We start from the raw sequence: 22663 nt of genomic DNA on the forward strand, positions 1-22663 counted from the left end.
TCAACGACATTCCTTGAGTTCTTAAATGACTTTTACAATTGTCACTAATTATCAAGCTCAATGAGTGAAATCAGAACAATTTGTTACTGATGAAGCAGAGAAAATAACATGGAAAGGAGAACGGTCACAGAGGTGGAACACTATTATGGAAGAAAACTAAAATGCAAGCTGTGCCTTAAAGATTAGAGATCACTAAGCAAATACGAAAAATCCTGAAACAGTGCTAAGGACATAAGAATGTAAGAACCACAATTAACCACTCCATCCTTTGTAAGATCTCAAGGACGCAGCTTGAACCGCATTGTTTTCAAACTCCCACGATCCTTTAAGGTAAAAAAAAAGCATCTGTAGCTCTTGGTCTTAGATGACTCTGAACCTTCTTCACTAGGGTTTGTGCTGCTAATCTTGAAAGAGTCCCCTTGCTCAATGACTTTCAGGATTTTGTGTACGTACCTGAGCCAAGTTCCCCATACAAGCCTTTGTGTTTCAGACTACAAAAGATTCTGTTCTGTTGTAGTCTGTCCAATTGAGGCATTCATCTCAGTCAGGAATCAGTCTGGCTTAATGCACAGGTGCAAACCACTGCGAAGTGTAGCAACAATTTGAAGGATCTGCTTGTAGACAGAAACCATGCAGGCTTCCTGGTGTAGAGCTGTGGTGAACATGGATGTGTGAACATGTATTAAAGGTGCCAATGACAGGAGCGTTTGTACACCTGCTGCCTGCTGGCACCACAGACTGCTTTTCGTGAAGATGAGGAAGATGAGGCTGTGGATTTAGAAGAGCAGAGATACCAAAATAAGACCAGAAGAAGAAGGGGAATGATATGAAGGAAATGAAGCAGGATAATAAATGTGGTTGGAGGAGCAATGGTAGTTCAAAACAATTGCTCCTATAGCTCCATGTGATAGTACGTGTTTATTTTCTAATTCTGACCACAATACTGATATTTATTCACTAGAACGGAACAGCCTCCTTGTAGATCCCATTACAGGTTGTGTGCATGTAAATATAAACATATTCATTTTTAATGCATATAAAGTCAAGAAATGTGGTAGTGTCTATTGCCAAGATTATTATAAAGAGAATACAGAGATAAATAAATAAAGATAATACAGACTATTCAGAGCATGATGTGTTTATACATCTTTGAAAACCCATTACGTTCCGTTCCTATACAGAAAACGTCCAATGGTAATGCATAAATAGAATGTAAGGACAATACCTTTATTAATTTATAACTTGGCAATTTTTACTTTAGAAATTAAGATGTATTTTTCCAATTTTACACACATGCATTCTGCATTGCTGGAATATTAAAATAAGATCGCTTTATTGGCCATATACTGTACAATTTCTTGTATTTGGAATTTGTCTTTTTGCATACCCCAGCTTACTTGCCATGAGACACAAACAGGGAGAGAGAAGCTGGGGGTCAGAGCGCCATTTATATAGTGTCCCTGGAGCAGTTGGGGTTAAGGGCCTTGATCAGGGGCCCAACAATATAGGATTCCTCTACTGGCTGCGGGATAAGAACCGGCAACCTTCTAACTCCAGGCAGATTAGCCACAGAGCCACCACAACGCCCCATGAGTAATTAACTGAAAGGTTTCTGTGGTATGTGTATTTTAAACAAGATCAAGTTGTTGTGCCTGAATATAGAGCTCCACAAAAAATGTAAGAATTTTTTTTTTTATTAAATTCCATCAGAATAGAAAAAAAATGTACTGTATTCTACACAGAAACAGAGGTTTAAGAAAAAGTCGTTAGACATGCAGGTCTATTTATGGAATATAATTGCTGGACTGACTAATGTGATTGTTTTTTCCTGCCTGACACCACTTCTGAAATGGACTTAGATGAGAATTTAGCCCTGATAACATAGGCTTCACTCCTTGTGTTAACCGTCATATTAAGCCCATGCAAGTGAAAGTTACCTTTCACACCTGATCTCATGTGCTACAGGAATCAAAAAGGTAACAATGATCAACAAACACTCTTTAGTTCAACAAGAAACCACCCTGTCCAGGACTGCATCTTGATAAAGCAATATCCTATGGGCTGAGTGACAGATGTCAAATACTTGCTGCCCTTCATGAAGAAGATTAAAGGCAAATAATAACAAATATTGTTCCAGATGTGGTTGGCAAATTGCCTCTGCTATTATTCCAGACTCACTAGAAAAACACCTTGACCAATCAACAGGAGACACCCAAAAATAAAGGACTTAGACCTCAGGTCAACGATCAGCATTTTCCATCATGAACCTGGACAGTATGGTTGGTATATTTAATTAGAACAAAAAAACGTATTGATTCTATATATAGTATACTGTAGGTTACTGCTTTCCCTCACCGTTTTCACAATGAGGAATCGGCATTATAGTTTTAACACCAAACCTGCAGGAGCCCAAAAAACACAGTGAATAAACTCTCTGAAGTCCTTATCTTTCAATGCATAATAAAACATCTACTGTGCAGCAACAGTCAAAAGTGTGTCTGTTAGACGCTTCAAATAAACTGATTTTGTTAGATATACAGTATGGAGACATTTTATCATTTGTATGAATTTTTATTTGTAACTTTAAATAATTGTGTTTAAATTAGTCAAGGTGTGCCTTATGAACTCGAAAAATGAGAATTACTGAAATGTCACTGATGATTATCTCCTCTTGGTGACATTCTATGAATAATCTAGGGTTTAAAAGACAAGTAATTATAATCTTTTGGGGGGTTTTCTTCACTAAATTTACAGATTATACTTATAGAAAGCCAAATTTGAGTAACATTTCAAAAAGTGCAAACCATGGGTGATATTTAATTTCACTTTGGTTTTATAATTCTAATATTACTTTTCAAACCGTCTCTTGTTGTGTGGCTCTTACTCAAGCGGTTCTTCAGACAGACATTGCATTCACCAACCAATAAACTTTTCTATGAAAAGAAGATGGAACTTAAACAAGGAAATTCATCATGCAGTTTACTTTATGTTGCCACACCACTCTGGGACTGAAATTGCTACAGTATATCCCAACCTGTTGAAACTTTGTTCTACAGTTTGTTACAAATGTGACAATATTTTCTGTTATATCACACTTATTTCCTCATTATCAACCATTAGTTTAAGAATTATTTGTATGTAACTCTTGTAAGTTGTGAATGTTTGCAAAAGGTGGTGTTTTCTGCATCCCGTGGGTGATGGATTATGCTGTCAAGAAAAACTACTGTACTGTATATGTTGTTGCCCAGGATGTATGTAGTAGGTAAATGCAGCATCTCCCTTTGCTGAAGACGTTCTCTCAGAACTGAACATCATAGAATAAATATTTCTGTGGTAGGCATAATCAGACCACATTTAAATCTTTTGTCTAATACTTAAACATTTTTTTTTTGTTCTGACCAGTAAGGTTCAGCGAGGTAAACATCTTACCTTACAACATCAAGTTAAACTATTGGGTCTGAAAGTTGATCTCAGAAATAGAAAACTGTCCTAATCAACCTGCCATCCTTACTGCAATGGCTCTCAGCAGGATGATGTAGACTTTGGCTGCACATTCTGGAAGCTCATGCTTGTCACGGTGCTCCAGCTGTGGAGGCACAACTGTTGTTACTTGGTCCACTGAGCCTGCTTTCCGAAATCTGGACAGCCAGGGGCACAGCCCTGCAGAATTTACATTTGCAGGTACTGTATCTCTAAACCATCTGTGACTGAGGACAAACTGTAGAAGAGATGTTCCCTTTGATTAATTACACAAACAACTGAAATCAAATTAGGAATTAAGCATTAATATTGAAAAAAGCAAGAAATGAATCTCTAATGTATTAGATTTAGATACAATATTTTACAGATTTATAATACAGTAATTATATTATTGGGTAAGCATTTAGAGTACAGTATACGGCTATAAACAAAGACCATGATAGACAATTTTCACATCTCATCTGGATAGCCAGGATATGGAAAAGTATAAAACATTCTCAGTCTTAGAGCTCCACAACTGTATCCCATGTCCAAAATCAGTTCTGCAGTAGAAAGTGAGTCTTGAAAGCAATACAAGTTTTTTTTCCCCCCCAATATACAAGTCATTTTTAGAGATTTTCCTGTTTGCTCTGACTCAACCCCAAATCTTCAATTTCCAATGTGTTCAACCACTGTTAAGCATCTCACTGCCTTAGTTCTGCCTTGAGGAGTTCTCGATTGCTCAGATAACATTGGTATTGAACATCAACACACATATAATCTATCAAAAGTTAACAATCGTAAAACACTTAATGATGCTTGGCTTACAATAATATTTTAGGTTTGGTTTGCTGTGTCAAATGCACATGTGTTTAGAATCTAAAATAAGATTCTAAGAGATCTTCAGCACTGATTTGGAACAGGTACAGTAGGTTATAGTTAACTAACTTGCTAAAATAAATTATGGTTTATTATTATAAATCAAAGAAGACCTATCATTAGCAGGCTGAGTGAAAGCTGTCCTTTGTGTTCCACCCTCCTTAATCCCAGACTATTGCTAGGAAGGCAACCAGAGTCTGTCCTAGTCCCTCTCAATCAATAATCACATGCATCTCTACCACACTTCCTCTAAAGAGACTTACAGTACTATGGGGGTGAGTGGCCGGGATGTAAAGATCCTGACCTGCCAGTTTAAAAAAAAACAACAAGGGAGAATGTCAGACAACACAGGTGCCTAATTGGTGACAGGAGACTTTCCTGCCTAAAGGAACAAGCCAGCCTGCCCATTAAATACCACAGGTGCTGCCATGACAACTCAAGCTCAGTGACAGAGTCCCATCTCCCCCTCCTGCCTTCAAACCCGCCTCTAAATTGGAACATCCTGGGCACCGTCTGGAACTAAATGGATCCGACTGCTGCAGCCTGCTGACAGACTGCTGGCATGTTTGTTTTGCTTTCTTCGGCAGGGCTCCCCTGGGCCAGGATTACACCGTGGAGCGCTTACCTCCCTTGTGAATAATGAAGGAAAAAAAGACAACGACAACATGCTAGTAAACAGGCAGTATGAGGAGCGCAGCCCTGCCAGTGAGAACTCAGACAAGAACATGACTGGTTTTAAGACGTCCCAATTATCTATAGTATTCTATTACCAATCAATATCATTTGTACTGACAGATGCCTTTGCCTTTTAATTATGTTTGGGAAATTGTGGTTGCTTTCAATACAACAGAGAAATGAACGCGTCAAATGCAGGCCCTAATGCACTCTGCACATACTGTATGTAATGAATTACAGTTCTGGAGTGCAGCTCTGTACAAACTGCAGCAATACATTTCACATGAGATTTCATACAGTATTTCTAAGGAAATGCACCACCAAAGCTTGGTGCTAATTGTGACTTCACTGCAAATTAAAGGATCACTGATTCCTTACAACGCATGATTTTATAAGAAAATGGACATCCATGACATCACACCACATTGATAAGCCTTCATAAAAAATGAATGTGCTTTATATTATAATCATCATCATTAATCCACTTTTAATACTATTGTTACGTACTGTGCATCTCCATGTACTGTATATAGCTTAACGGTATCAAATAAGTATTTGCACTGTAACAAGCATTTAAAACAAATCCAATGAAAATGGAAACTTAATAACAAAATGAAGACTGACCTCTTACAGTACATCCTTTGGGAACCAAATTCCTTTGGAGCAACAGTTGAAGTCCCTTTCTCACAGAGTCACGGGATTGAGTGAATTTATGGGTTTGTGAAGATTAAAGCCCCATGAGGATTACAAAGCTAACTTTGACAATCTGCAGTGTCAAGAGCTAATGGGAAAGCCATTAAAGTAGAAATATGTGACTCCAACATCCTTTTGTTTTCAGATGGTTGTGTCATCAACTACCTGCCAGGCCACGAGAGAGCACAGGCACAAGGCAAAGATATTTGCTTGGCTCTGACCTTAAAAAACCATGAGGTTTCATACCGAGGAGTGACAATTTCATAGAGAATGTTTGGGTGTCAGTGTGTGGACTGCAAGGGATCAGATAGAGATATGTTTGGAAAAATAGATATAAAAACAATGTTTCAGCTGCTGTGCCTTCTTCAGGTGTAAGGACTCAAACATGAAGGGGACTCAACAGCTCTTTTTTTCTTATTTTCTGCCTTTCAAAGTGGAATTATCCTTTTGCGTGTTTCATTTCAAGACTGCAGTACTGAACCTCCCACAAAGAATATTGAATATAATCATTAAAAAAGTACATGAGAGTCTCTCTGTCAATTACATAATTTCTGGGTTTTGCAGGTAAAATTTAACCATGGATTCATCTTTTTAAATTAGTTTTTCCCTTACATCTTACATGGAACTGATTAAAAAATTCTAAACAATAACAACAAAATTATGACTGATTTTGTTTTCTCATAAATTTTTAAAATTGCCCAATGTATGAAGAGAAATTGAATCTGAACAAAACCCTTTTCTAACCAGAGGCAGCAATTGGATCTGTATACAGTAGAGCAATACTCATTTTCAAACAAGTATTAGGGGCTGATCGTGAAGAGTGTGTGCAAGTTATAAACACTTTACTGACTGTGACATTCCAGTCAACACAATTCACTCAGAATAATTGAATAAATAATAGACATCTATTTCTATGATATATATTGAAATATCTACCTTACAATAGATTAACAGCAAATTATACTATAATGTACACCTTCAGTAATTACATTCCCATATCAATTTAAGAAAATGTCACGGTCAATCTACTTGTCAATTGCTTGTCTTTACAGGGTGACATATTCTCTCTCAATGTGCTACATTGATCATTTAGCTTTCAGGGCATTTTAACATTTCGACTCTTTGGATTAAAATACCAATGTCATGTGGTCCACTGTAAACATCCTTTGTCAAAAGAAATTACCCCTATTTTCTTTCCTTAAATACACACCTGCGAACAACAGCAAGGCAGTTTCGGTGGTACTTCTCAACATTGATATCTGTTGTATCTGAATCGCCCCTTTTCACACTGTACTTTTGTGTGTATATAGAGAGAAAAAGAGGAGAAGAGTGTCAAAGGTAGTGGCGTGAGTTTTCATAGAATGTATATCACCAAAAAAAGCCAAAAATAGTGAACAAGATGGTATGATACTTCTTTACAGCAAGAGAAACAAAGATCTCAGAAATTAGATACTGTAGAAACAAGCCCTCCGAAGCTCTTTAAAGGACCCATTGGAAGTTTTCTGGATGCTCCATTGGTAAGAAAAAGGTCAAAAGATCTATGAAATCTCTTTAAATCATCTACTGTACAATTTGATGATGACATTATAACATTAGCACCAAATCTGGTAGAATTAAAATTAGGAATTTCAGGATGAAGAAGGTGAGAATCTTCAACAGGCCTTCATCCCTCGATTAAATAATGATAATAATGATGCATCATTTACCTCTCTCTTTATGTTGAATTATATTTTTAAATTGACAATAATATTAATTTCTTCACATACAGTATATATGTACAGTATACATATACTGTATACTATATGCAATACAAATACTGTATATATTGAGAGTTGTATTCATTACAGTATGTTAGCTTTGTACTGTAGGTCACCCGTACAGAAACACTGAATAGCAAGCCAATCTTAGATGTTAAAGTAAAAATAAGTGTTTTGTCCTGAGTGACAGAGGACAGATGCAGACTTGTGTAAAGCAGCAGAAAATAAGGTCTAAACATTAGTCTGAATGTAATATAACAGCATCTCAGCTTCATACAGAGTCACTTATTTCAGTGAGCCACAACTGCACTTTGGTCTTTCACACAAACTCAAAGGAGACTGTTCTCCACAAATTCTGCTTTGTAGCCTTTAGTTTAATAACTGACAAACCCTCCCTGAGGTTAAAAAAGAAAAAGGGTTCTCCTGAAAGACACAGAAAAGCTGACACTAGTTTCAAAAACAGACTTTTCAAAAAGTATCCAGAGATTATTACACTCCCCAGACAAAAATGCAATAAAGACTTTAATAACCAGGAATCACCCACAGATGGAAAGGATGTGTTGCCAGTAAAGTTCCTTACATTCCTCTGTATTTTATTTATGCTTCACTGCATTTTAGGTGCTTTTAAATATTGAATTTTGACCCTGATCCTATTGAAGTTTCAGTCTTATACACAAAACTGGGCTGATTTCCCAGCTGTGTTATAATCTATCCTTCTTTTTATAGGTACCATTTTCTAGCTGCAGGTAATACATAACATTTGTTGTAGACTAATATTGATAAATGGAGAACCATTAAAGATGGGTCTTAAACTGTCAAGATCTCAGAAAAAGCTTTTTGAGAAAATGATTTAAATTCCGGGGGAAAAAATAAGTAGCTCTAGTGCAGGTGGTCAAGCTTGGGCTGCTTTAATTGGACAATTTAAAATATCAATCCAGTACCCACCAATACCATAAATCCTGAAAGACCAAGGATCTCCAGGACCAGGCTTGAATCCCCAGTGGTCCACATCAGTAACCTAATGCATATAACTATGTTATTTCATCCAAGGTGACTTACTGTACATTTGCACCCATTTATACAGCAGAGACAATGCAGGTGAAGAACCTTGCCCCTGGCCTGAACCTACAACCAGTTACATTTGCAGAAACAAAACGTAACCAAAGACCAAAAGAATTGAACAGCTGAATTAAGAAACTGTAAAACTGTCCAAAGCTGTGGAACAGCTTTAGAACAGGAATTATCTACCAAACCGTTATGTCGCTTGCATATGGATGAGAAGAATGGATGCAATCACCAGCAGTGTTTAAGAATGCAGAGTGCTTTCCTCTGCTCTGAGACTTGAAATTGGTACTTAGAGCCACCTTCTATGGTCATCTGATGAGAAGGCTTCCCTCACTTTCCTCAAGAGCATCTCTGTAAATAACACAGCTTGCTGGAGATCTCAGAGAGCACTTGCAGTGGAACCCAGAGTTTCTTGAAGTTCGTATTCAAGAAGCCAGGAATTTCTGGCTCCTTAAGATTTATCCATAAAGAAAGTGGAGCTCCCTCTTTCCTACCCATTTGGCCACTAAGACTTTTATCTCTGTCCTTTTTTTAATTTGCAGTCTTTCTAAGGTTCTTTCTCAGTTATTACCAACTCTCTATTAAAACCCTTTTAGTCAGTCCCTTTGGTGGCTGGAACAAGGGGATCACTCTATAATTGATATTTCTGTTCTATTTTCAGTTGCTAAGAGACAGGAGGTTGAGTACAATACATGATGGGCTTTCGCTTGCTTACAACTACAATACAAATCACTTCCCTTTATTTTACTTGCGAGGATGGCCTGAATCTGGAAGAAACTATACTTCCAGACAACTATACTCAAGTAAAGAAAAAGATGTTTTCTTCCCCCCCCCCCCCCCCCCACCACCACCGAAGTTTAAGAATATGTAGTCACTAAGTGGCACTTAGCATTTAAAAATAAAAGACAGAGCTCTGAAATGTAGTTCCCTATGTTTGAATAATAAACTACCCTTAAAATTCTAAAGAAAGCACTGGAAAAATACACTATTCTCCCTGTAAACTTTATTAGTATGTAATTTAAAAATAACAAACAATGGTTAAATAGAGGCTTTCAAGATGACAAAAAATATGTATGGTTTAAACATGTAATTTCAAGTTTAATGACTATCTCTTACTAAGAATAGTTTTTAAGTGTTGCTAAGCTGAAAAAATAAGTGCTACATGACTCTCTGAGGAACTCTTTACTTTTCCAATGAACCACAGAGAATGCATCAGATTTACCTTGTTAGGAGTCCTGTTGGATATCAGGGATTCCTGCCTCTTGTACTGTATTTTACAGGAATTTTCATTATGACAGTTTTCTATTTTGAACAGTTTCTCTCAGCTTTGGCACTGTACTGAATCTCCAATCAATTTACTCCTTTTGATGTATCTACAGTGTTTGTTCTTTCCACAGTCCGGTATACTGTGCTTCTGTACAGAATACAACCTTTTCATGCATAAGCTCACAAACAAAATACACTAAGTATTAAATGTAATAGGGATGATGCACATCCAATCTTTTGTAATTTATCCAAAAATGTAAGCCACATTTATGTTTTAATTCACACCAATATCTCACTCTGACTATGTCAAAAACGTCCTGTAATGTCCCAGTAAAATAACTCTGAAAATCATTATTATCATCATCATTATTATTATTATTATTATTATTATTATTATTATTATTATTATTGTTGTTGTTAAAGCAATTACAAAACAGCAGATGATGATTATAGATTAAGGAAGCTGTAAATAATTAGACATTTTGTGAAATTTTTAAGATACCCCCCTATTAAGATATTAAGGCATTGATTTAATTTTTAACTGAAGTGGCTGCTGTGATTAATTTAGGACAATCATATCGGCAGCAACCTGAAGGACATGGATGAAGCATATATTTAATAAGAGGCAAATCCACTGGAATTGTGTCTATCATTCATCTTATTTTATAGGACATATGTAGAATACATATTAGAACTCCGGACATTTCAGGGACTGATAATTGTGGAAGCTTGCCACTGCTTAAACAAAACATTTTTATTTCTAAATTTGTCCTTCCACCTATTTGAAGTCAACAAGTGTCAATTAGAATGGAAATAACCTTTTTAAAACATGTAATAGGTTTATTCCATGCTGAAAATATAAGAAGAAAGAAAACATGACGTTTTGGCCGTGGAGCCTTCTTAAGGTGTACCCACCTGAACTTTTTAAAACATGTCAGTTCCATGTCAGGTCCCAGTCAAAATATCAGAGTGCACTATATGTTTCAATGCACACCAAGAATTGTCTCTTGTGAACATTTTATAAGCTATATGCTGCTGAAGACTTGAGTTCATCTCTTCACTCAACAAAACACTGTATGCTGAGATGGATCTAGTCACTTGCCAATAATAAGAAATCGATGGAGTGAAGAATTCTTGTAAAGGTTTTTTTCTGAGAGTGGCACTGTTTGAATAGTCAAATGTGTAAAGACAGCTTTTACTGTAATAAAAACACAACATTATCATCATCATTATCATTATTATTATTATAGATCATTGTCTTTGTTATAGATCTGTATCATAGAATTTTACCTACACCAATTGTCAAATACAGTCAAATACCAGGATTATCAAACAAACAATTAGATACTGTCCTTGACTCATCAGTAATCTGACAAGGAAAGAGCTCTGGTGGTTTATGTGTCCTTTTTTCACAGAGTGGGTCTTTTGTTGTTATTACTGTGCCCAGCCTGATATTTCTGTTCTATTTGAGAGACAGCAAGAGGGACGACAGTCATTCTCTCCAGGGGTTCTCCCCGTGTATCATTAAGGAAAATGAATAAACGAGAACACCTTAAAGAGTTCTGGTTTGAACTGAAAAGCCGAAAGCTACTTCAGAGGAGAGTGAGGACAGACCTACACTATAATCACCACAAAGATGTTGCAATTAATCCCCATCATCATCCTAGATCAAAGTAAATACACACAAAGATGAAAGAAATGAGATGCAGGCATTTTGGCCATCTTAGTTATTTGCTTACCAGTAGCTGTTGTTCAACTCGTTTGAATAAAAAACAAAGTGTCTCATACTTCCTTTCCAAAATGCACCTGTTCTCTTAACCATGAGACCATGTTTCATTAAAAAATTACAGTAAGTAGTCTGCTGGGGTAACACTTCAATTAGATCCTGTTCTATCAATCACATCTCAATGTACAGTATGAGATTCCCTTGAGAGAAGGAATTATTCCTGAACTCTTGCTAGGGTAGCACTGTTGTTTTTGCGACATTGTACCGAAATAGAAAATGTTACCCTTACTGGTTAATTATGGTAAAACGTCTGGTAAAATGTAATGTACAGCAAATGTAAAATGTAAAAATGTCAATTCACTTCAGTAATTTGCTGTTCACTACACATTTCAGATCATACGTATACACCCTATACAGTATGAAAAAAAGTGATCCAGACAAATCAACACTTGATTTGACCAAAAGCTGAAGTTATAAGCTGCTGAAGATGCAACTGCCCCTCATATTCAATTATTTTCAGGGAAGTCATTCATCATCTGAGGCATAATTCTGCTAGTAACACCAATGACCATTCCAATTGGATTACACTGATGTCATTGCACGGCACTTTTCAGGTTTGCAAGACATGCCAAATTTATCATGAAGAACACTACAGTATATTCATAGAGGTCGCCTAGATGTACTGTCTTGACTGGATATAATGGCTTTCAGGCTCCATATACAGCATGATACAATGACACCCTCCAGAAATTAGCCCCCATCCTCAAATAATACCAAACCCCACTCACAACACAATGGCTCACTATTCGTTTGCTTTGCTTTCTCCACAGCTCTACAGGTTGATGCCTGCAGATTGGTACAGTATGTGACTGTAGGACACAGGCACTCTCGGCCATTTCCTCTTCAATCTCTCCAGTCGTAGCTGAAAACCATTCAGTCATGAATGATGTACTTTGCTTCAGTGGTGTGTTAACCGCCCTGTGACTATACAGAGGAAAGGACCTCTAAGGCTCTGAGTGAAGGAGGCAGGGGCTGGTGTGAGTGTGGAGAACAGAAGCAAACAGCAAAGTAAACGTTCACAGCATCACAACTCGGTTTTCCTCACTTGATTTCACCACATGCCCAATCACCTGCAACCATGCATGCGGGTGCTCTCTGGATCCAAGAGGCAGTGCAAATCGTTTCCAGAAGGCTCTGCTGCACCGTAGATAATGAAAGAGAACACATGAGGACAGCTCCTCTGTGCAGAATTAGCCATCAGGTGAGAAAAAACAACCAAACATTCTGGATCCACCCATGCATTTCATGTCAGAGAAATACACAAGGCCACAGTATATCAGACCCGTTGCTGTGTTCTGAGGTCTCCTGTACAGACGGAGTTGAACTGAAGATGTTGATTTTGTGGCCAACAGCTTTTAAACTTCTAAATGTATCAAACTTCTAAACAATGGAAGTCTGAACCCAGTAGCTGTAGTCCTGCTATCACAGGGAAGGGCGGCGACGTCACCGCTCTGGTAAGCCGGCTCTTACACAGTACCTGTCGGCCGTAAGCGTTACAATACGTTATTAATACCATAGGGAAATTGATGAAACAAGGGACTTATTTCAAAACAGAATGATGGCTCAGCCACAATAGCACTTAGATGGTTTATTTGAACAGTGCTCCCAAAAAACAATTATATTTAGTGCAAAAAAACAACAAAGTAGAACAGAAAAAACTTCCTCCAAGAGTTTTAAACTAGGAGTCCCATCACACTTAGGTCCTATCAACTAACTCTCCCCGCAGCCTAGCGAAGGAGCCTCCTAAACACAGCTTAGTACAAATAAACAGAAAACATAACATTATCCTTGAGAGTGTCTGTGTCTGAATAACAAGGACTGGTTTCGAAGTAAAATGCGGTTATGTTTTGCGTGTATGGAATGAGAAACCGCTAGCCGAGCCCCGAGTGTGCACCCTCGCGAGCTAGCTAGCTGACCGGAAGATGGATGTATGAACGCGTGTAATTTAAGTGGGATAACGTGTGTGGTGTACCGTACTGTCTGCGGACGTTGACAGAGATCCTACTGTCACAGTAATACTGTTCTCGATCACTAAACTACCTAATAAAAAAAAATCAGCTGAAACATGCATACACAGCTACGCCGGCCTGCCTCCTTGAAATTCTTCTCATCACCAGCTTGCAGTCAGGGGCCTGGTCATGTGGTGCTGCAGCTCTGTGATTCGACTGCACTGTGTGGCCCAGGTGTTGTGCCTGAGACAATCGTCAGGCCCTGGGGCAGAACTCCTTATCTTCATGACTCTTTGTAGGTAAACTGGTCTTTATGTTGGAAGATCATGAACGTCTGCAGTCTTTTAAAAGTGCTCTGCTATGCTACAGCAAAATTAGTTTTAATTAAATTACTCGCATTTTATAAATGTAGCTTATCACTGAGGTGCTATTATCTTTCAGCAGGTGGGAAACGAATCTTAAGAATTAGATGTATTCTATAGGCAGCAGATTGAAACAAATACTTTAGGTCAAATGGCCAACAATTCATTATGGGGATCCCTGTGAAAGATGGGCAAGCCTACTAAAGAGCCGCAGTGATGGAAATTAGCAGAGGTAAACTGTGCTAAAGTTCATGCTGGCCCTACCTGAGCTACAGTAGAAAGGACTATACATGCACTGTAAGTGTGAGTGTTTCCAGGTGAGGATATACTGTATACACTATATATTGTAGTAGGTAAGTGGGAAAGATTTCAAAATTATTTCTAATGGTTTAGTTTCCAGAAAAAAAAATTAAAACAGGGCAGCAGCATTACAATTCTTATCCTTTGAATAGGTTTCTAACAGTGGCAAAAGTGTCATATCTAACATTGAAAATGCTGCCGTCCTACAGAAATAAAGACTCCACTGGTGTTAACTGCTCCTGACTGCTGGAGCTGGTGTTTTATCTCAATGGAGGACTCTGATAAAGCTGCAGCTTTAAATTATGTCTCTTATTTCCCAGTGAAGGCACTCACTCCCATCTATATTGATTGGCCGCAGATATGCGAATAACTGAAAAAAAACTATTTAGCAAGAAAGGGCCTAGAAAAAAATGACATGACCAATTTAGATAAGTTTCACTTCTATCCTTTGGTCCTTCAGCATACAGTGCTGTATTCTATCATGCAGTACTCTATCATCCTGTGCCAAATGAAAACTTTACTTTTAGTAATATTTCTAAAATGATAATAGCACAACCCTGTGGGTTAAAAGTCAGACATGACTTAAAGCCCTTTGGACAGAAAATGTGATTTTATTTAGATAACAAGGCTATTGCTTAAGACAAAACACAATTATATTCAATTTCCCTTTTGGCAGAGAATCTATTGTGGAAATGAAGGAGACTTGCAGATATCTAATGGAATCATTCTTTTCAAGCTTCCACAGCTGGGCTGTGTAAACTGTCCATCACCACATTAACCTTTAAACAGCCCCCAGAGCAGGTTAATTTCCACAGGGGAGCATAGCGCTGACCAGACAACCTGCTTGGCAATTTAATGGCCACATTTTTTATTTATAACTTATTGCTAATATTTTCCCATAATACTCCACTTCTTTATGATCTTCAACATGTTTCTTTGATACAGTTTACCTGCAAGAAGCAGGGTCTGTCTAAAGCTAAAAATTCACAAAATAAACATCCTTTGAGACTTCTTTAATGTGCTGTGAAACAACAGAGGGCTGTGATACTCTTTTGGAGATGATTTAAGTAAGAAAATAGCACTTAACATTTCCTGGATAATTTCTTTTACTGTAGGATCAACAAGCCATACAGAAAAAAACAGGCAAATACTAAACAAGCCAGTGCTCAATGCTTCATTATTATCATTATTGACCTGGCTGTTGTCATTGTTGCAGATGTCCATATTATAATTATGGTTATTAGCAACAGGAACAGTAATACTGGTGCTGGCACTTCCTTTGGCTTATATATCAGTTATTACTGGTATCTTGGACTGAGCAACTTTCTCTTCTTTCTCTGACTGAAATTGAGAAAGAGTCATTATGGCATTTCATACTGTATGACACCAAAAGGCTAAAACAAATGTAGGCACTGTTATCAAAAAGCACCTCATGGCTTATTTTATGATTAATTCTTTAAATTTTTTTCAGTAAGTGGTGACTCAGATGCCCTGTCGCCCTGCAGGTCTGCCTGCTCATGCAGGAATGAACCCTGCCCCTCGGCCTGGGATGCCTCTCTGTGCTGGACAGACTGAAGTCACCACCAGCTCTTTCTCAAGAACTCAAGGGCCTGCTCTCCTTCCCACCCACCAATCAGAGATCCCCATGCCTTTCCAAAAAACATTTAATTATCCCCTGATAGCTGGATAAAGGAATAAATCAACCACTCTGGCAGAAAAACATCATCCTGGGCTGATTGCTTGGTACTTGGGCTTCGGAGATGAGTAAATCAATGCTGATGCTCTACAGCACAACACAGCCCTATTCTCATCCAGGATCTCCAAGTCCCTGCAGGCAGGACCCTGGCATTAATTCATCGAGGGCATGACACAGGCTGTAACCCATTTGAAAAAAACAACAAAACAATAATAACTGTAAAAAGAAAACCCAATGTACCACATCCAGCAATGAGAGTTTAATGAGAGTTTGTACTTCCGTAGAGCTAAAATTACAATCAGCCAATCATAGCTTACAAGCAGGTGGGGGATGGAGTGGCCAGGACCAATGGCCAGAAGCTGACCGTATTTAACAGAACCTGGAAAGAACGGGTCTGTTAGCCACAGGCACACTGGCCCATCTCTCTCATTCTCCCATTGGCAGGGTCACAGAGTCGGATCACTTCCTAATGGAAAAAGGAATATTAAGATTATAACTGCCATAGGGAGGTTAGTTTTTTTTCTTGTCACTCAAAGTCACATTTGCCTTTTCTCCTGCTGAAGGAATAATACACCTCTTTTTAAAATAAAAGATTCAGCATGAAAATCAGCAACAAACTGAAATGACACACAAAAAAGAATTTAATCAAAGCTAACCATTTGCTGCACATTTCTACTGAAAGACTGCCTTTTTGCCATACCTGCTGTGGGAATAAGGCATAAGCTATTTCAATTACCAAGGTCAGAAATTAATAACATAAAAGCACATTTCTAAACTTGTGTGCAGGTGAACTGGGCTCTCAGCACAATTTCACAAGCAGAGAACCCAGCCTACTGTATCTCGGCTTGGATGTTCAGGCAAAATAATTATTTCAGTCTTTAAATAATTACAGCATGAAATATTTAAGTGCAGTAACACATTAGCATTACTTCTTGTAAGAATGAGATAATTACAGCCTGGCATTTTCAGAAATTTTTATCTTCACTAAATGTTAATGAATGACTTATATAACCTGTAGAATTTGTGTGTATGTGAGAAGACTAATAATGATGTTATTTTAGAAAACAGCAGTGCCAGATGATTAGTAAATAAAATTTCACCAATTAATACACAAAATAAGGACCTCCGATTATGCACAACTCAACAACATGCCATGTCCCAGTGCAAATAATTGGGCCTTTCACAAGAGGATGGATGATTCAGCGGCTTGTTAATGCCATGCCATGGAGTGCTATATTCTATCAGAATATCTGAGGATTTTTTGCAAACAGCAGGTCTGAAACCTTGCGGGCAGTTTAAGGTAGCACTAATGGAATTACTGCTTTCAGTCCTGGGAGATAGTCCTGGTGGAATAAGAACCAGCAGCCAGCTGTTGGGTTAAATATGCCCTGTAGTGTAACTACCCATAGCGGATAGACCAGTTATACAGCGCACAGACGAAAACATTATCACCTAAATTAAATCAAACCTTTCTATCTGCCTACCCATTTCAAATCCAAAACCAATATTATACAGAGCTTGTCCTTTTATAAAAAACCTCTGGCAGGTGATTTATTTATAGGCTGATGTGGGTAAAAGCACTGACGTTTTGAATAAATCATTGCTTTAGATAATGTTAAGGCAATACAAAACGGCAATGTGCCGCCCTGCTTTTGATAGCCCAAAGTGTTTACGTTGTTCTCGATTTTCAATTCTCTGGCTTGGGCTCGTGGGTGAAGTGTGCTGGCACGCCCCCCCTGCATGCACACAGACACACCTCCAGAGAAACGATGAAAGCTTCCTTCAACAAACAGGAACACGATGCAATATGAAAGCTGGACTTATGCCAGTGTGTGCTGAAATTGTACTATTGTACCCCAGCTACCATAAAGTAATTCCTGAGCATAGTAAAGTAAACCATACTTACAGTAAGTGTAATGAGAATGCATTAAAAAACACAACAAATGACTATAGGAAATAACAGTATTTGTTCTGTTTTCAAAAGCCCCTCATATATTTCATCACTCCCAGCTTTCAGTTATGATTTCAAACATTTACAATAGGATGCAGAAAAAAATCCAGCTGTTATTTGTTCTGGTTCTCCCTTGTAGTAAATCTAACTTATTTTTTTACAAAATAGACTCTAAATAATTAACCTCAGGCACATTTTTAAGCACTATGGAGAAAAAGAAAGAGACAGGAGGGATCCTGTTTAACTATTAATATAACATTGATTAGCTTGAGTCTTTCAAACTTTCTGATTCAATAACTTGTTAAAAAAGTTTATTGCATTTCTTTTCCTGAGAATAACCCTGTCTTAAGGAATTTGCAAATGGTAACGTAATTATGGTTCTTGTCACAAAAAGTAGTTTTTGAAGATTCTTTAAAAATACATCCTCATTAAGCCTTCAACCACAAACCGGAATTAAATCAAAAGAACCTGAAATTAAAAAATTAAAATACATGTACAACCTTTCTCTATCTAGAAAGAGCAGTCACACTGTCTTTTCAGCTAGCTGTCACCTGTCAGTCATAGTGGTTGCCATAGCAACAGCCTCTGGATGGTGTGGGAGGAAAAGTACAAAAAAAACATATCAGTCTGGAGAGAGAAATCTGTTATCGTTTTGCATTCCTTCACAGATCTTGAACCAAGCTCTGCCTTGAGCGGACACATGTCCTCATACAGACAGGGATGGTCAGAGAATCCCAATTAGAAAATTAATTAAAATGTAAATTATACAGCAGCTAACCCTCGCTTTTGTTCTGCATCGATGCAATGCCACCAAACAGCCCGACATGACACTCATGCATTCTCGGCTCGAAGCGTAAATGTAAATTGAACAAAAAATACATAAGAACAGGACACATGTTGCATGTGCACATATAAACAGCTGGAGGTTAAATGAGCCATATCACGGGCCACCGGAAACAGATTTCTCTCCAGACTCGCAAAGGCGTTCTTCTCCCTCCTCCTTTGCTTTTTTTAAAAAAAAAATCTGCATCTGGTGATGATATCGATGTAATCTGCTTTTAATTAACTTTGTTAACAGGATGGAGAGCCTACGCTGTTGTTATCAGACAGGGGATGCTTTCCACACGGACGGGCAGCGGGAAGGGAGGGGAGGTGGAGGGTGAGAAACCAGAGAAAAAGAGTGCCCCTGTGGGACCCAGAGTGAAATGGAGAAAGTCAATGAAGATGGCAAAGAGCCAAGCCAAACATCGCCAGCCAGCACTGATCGCATTCATTTAGCAGACAACAGGCAACAGAAGAGGCCTCAGGGTATTCTAATGTAGTTAACATCAGATACAGCAGGCTATTACTATCCTATTGATGCTTAAAGACAAATAAATTGCTGCAGGCTCTTGTATTGAGTTTAAGAAAAAAAAACGTTGCCTTTAACACTGTTGTTGTTGCTGGTGGTGGTTGTTGAAAGCTTTCTTTTCTCATTCAGAAATAGTTTTGAAACTGGGCAAAATTAAGATCAGATTTCATTTTTTGCTTTTGCCCACCTGCCAGTCAATGCACATACCATGGCTTTGAACTAGACAGAGTTAATAAAGTAAAATATTTTGAAGAAATAAAGTTGCCTGGACTTTCATACAGTGGTTCTAGAAAACACATTTTAAGGCTAAGCATAATTTTTGCATGTATTCAGAAAATTTATCAATATTCATACATTTCAGTTTATTTTGATTTTCACTGTCTCAATGATGGGAGTGCCCTATATTGATAACTGTATCCAGATTTAATCTAGTTTTTATAAAAGACAGCATTTTAACAATTAACAGTTAAGTATAAAACCACAAAAAGAAAAAGTAGGTTGATATAATACTTCAAAGACAACAGCTCCTATAGGCTGGATTTACAGAGACCAAAGTTATTTGCACTCAATGCAAAATCCAAACCAACACACCAGCATAACTAAAAAAAAACATTGGTCTCAGTCTTCACATCCACCAGTGAAGACAGGGAGAATCTGGCAGCCATGCCACTGATTAAAAGTGTTGCAAGGAATGATGCCCCTTTGTCAGTGCCAAGCACTGATGTGGGCATTAGGGCCCATGGCTGAAACAAACATCCTATTGCAAAAAGAAATACATTAAAACTGACACTATCAGATGCCAGTAAATAATGATAAACAGTACTTGGATATGACCCAAAATAAAAGCTTAAGCTCTACCCAAGCCATATTAATCCCCTTTTGAATTTCTCAGCATGATTGACACCATTGCAACCCAGTCTTTCTGCATTACAGGAAATAATCACCCTGCGCTATTGCAAATATGGACCAGAATGAACAATTACTTTCTCTATCCGTTTTTACTGCCTTGATGAAACACTGTGGAATCAACTCATCTTGTTCAAATAAAGCCCGAGTTTGTACAAGGCACTGGCATACAGAGCTGCTCAGTGGATTGTAAAATAAATGAAATACAAGCTGTGGAAAGGCACCTTCTGCACGCAAACCAAAGACAATATTCAGAAATAAAACAATGATTTATTGTCTGTGAAAGAGCACTGATAATCACAATCCTTTTAATTCTATCTTTGCAAAAACCAAGCACCCAACCCTTTTGGAGAATGTTTCTGGATTCTCCATGTCCACTGTTTTAAGGGTATTAAGCTCCAGGTGGTTGTTGGCACACCTCTAAGACTGCCATTTGAAGTCATTGACTTCAACTGAAGTGGACTTTTGGTTTGTTTTTTTTATTTTGGCAGCAGTCAAAAACCCTCACAATCCCTGCAGCTTCCATAGGACATGTGTAAGAAACTCCAAAGGTCAGAACCAAACCCATCTAGCATATAAAGCCTTTTGAAAAAGTTGCTTTTTTTCTTACCTTTCATTCCAAACTTAGAACGGCGGCCATATTTGTTGATGAGAACAAAGAGAACAACCAGAAGCACACAGGCGAATCCAGCAAGGCCAACAGCAATTGACACCTAAGAGAAGGAGACGAGAGGATTCAGTTAATCTAAACACCATCCTGTCAAACCTTCAATAAAACACAGCTCATGGGCACAGAATATCTTTCACAAGCCAGGCATACAGTAAGTGCTCTGTCACTGTAAAAAGCAAATTATACATGGCTAAGTGACTATAGCGCCATGTGAAGATTTTCAATGAGTTCTCCAGTTTACAGGATCATTTTTCTTTCTCACATGCTAACCCTGGTAAAGAATACAGGCAAACTGCCTCTTGTACTCTGCATCTATATTAAAGATAACAAGAACTCCAATGCATTTATTCCTATATCACTATGGATATGAACAATAATTATTTGGAGGCTGCCCTTATACTCTTAATTTTCTTAATATTCATTCATATCCAACTATATCCAACTGCCCTGAGAGATGAATATTCTTCCATAAAACAGGGCAATGGAATAGCTGAAATTTCCTTGAGACTTTGAAGACACCTACATTTTCGATATGTTGCTTTCTAAAGAGTGCACTGAAGACTGATGGAAGTTTTAATATTAATTTAATAAAGATTTAATACAACATTTTTGCTTCTCCTGAAGTAAAAACAAATGTGAATTTACATTGAATGTGATCATGCAACACTGCCTGTTTGAAGGAGTCAGTGGTCTGTTAGATTCTCTAACTGGCACTTGCCTGAAGTTGACCATTTGAACCCTTCCTGTAGCACATTTCTTGTTTCAGAGAAGAGTGGGAACGTAAACTCTATTTTAGAAATTTTATTTATCATCAAGTCTTAGTGAGAAGGAAGATTTATCTTGAGCACATTAGAAAGTCTAAATGTCTTTGGCACGAAAAAAGACTTTGCACATTCTATATATCCCTACCGTAAGGGCAACACAGTGCTCCTAGTTGTAGTATACTGTAACTTGAATCATTGAATTGATTGTATTGTAGATACTTCAGTTTATGGGCTGGACATGCCCCAGTAATAAAAAGGTCGCAATTTGAAACTCAAATGGAATTATTTGAGGAAGGAGAATAAGAAACACTTTTTTACACTTAAATCCTAGAAAAAAGTAGGTGGCTGAGGCACAGACTCTGGGCTTTTCAGGTCGGATAAAAACTTAGGTTCACTATACTGCAAAACAACCCAACAGACGAAATAACCTCCTCTTATTTGTAGCATTTCTTTTTTTTTCTGTCCTATGTTGCAAAAAATTGGGGTTACTTTATTTTCCACTTTTCTCTCTATGTATAGTATACAGTATATATTCTGTTGTCTGCATAGTCACTTTCCTACCTGCCATGTTCCATCACACGTCTCTCTTGTCCACTCTCCCAGCTTTAGAAATTCAGGATTGTAATATCTCTGACCACCTTCTGACATTTTCTCAAAGCTCAGCCACTCAGGCGAAAGCTGTACCTCTGTCTATCTCTCTGGCTTGCAACCACACAAGTGTTATCAACAGCACAGCACACCTACAGTACACTTCTTGTTGTAGATGACTTACACCATAATTGGCCTAGTACTATACAGTATATTGAATTATTTGATATGCTGCATGCTCACTGTTCGGGCTTATTGTATTTTAAATCCGACACTTCATTTACTAGGGTTGGTGGCCCAAAACATATTTCTTGCTTCACTATGTAGGACAGTACATTAGATGTACTGTATCCCACGTTTTGCTAGATCACCCTTCTTTATACTATACTACAACTTGTAATAATACAGATCATTATCAAAGGCAATTATGTTGACCCACTAGTCCCAAACTTTAGTACTCAAATTTCTACTTCATCTAAGCATAAGAAAGCAATGTCTCCTATTTCTCACTTGCATCCATTTTGCTAAAAATGTGCTAGGTACAAT

At 37.8% G+C, this 22663-nt stretch overlaps 1 protein-coding gene across 1 annotated transcript in view; it reads right to left on the minus strand.

Annotated features, from left to right (window-relative positions):
* The window catches only part of ntrk3a (neurotrophic tyrosine kinase, receptor, type 3a), a 272491-nt gene that overhangs the window by 111533 nt on the left and 138295 nt on the right, over window positions 1–22663 (minus strand). Inside the window, exon 11 of the mRNA XM_006628882.3 lies at window positions 20706–20808. Coding sequence (XP_006628945.2) covers window positions 20706–20808 — 103 coding nt within the window. The remainder of the gene's footprint in view (window positions 1–20705; window positions 20809–22663) is intronic.

The sequence above is a fragment of the Lepisosteus oculatus genome, chromosome 5, assembly GCF_040954835.1.
Source record: "Lepisosteus oculatus isolate fLepOcu1 chromosome 5, fLepOcu1.hap2, whole genome shotgun sequence".
NCBI lineage: Eukaryota > Metazoa > Chordata > Actinopteri > Semionotiformes > Lepisosteidae > Lepisosteus > Lepisosteus oculatus.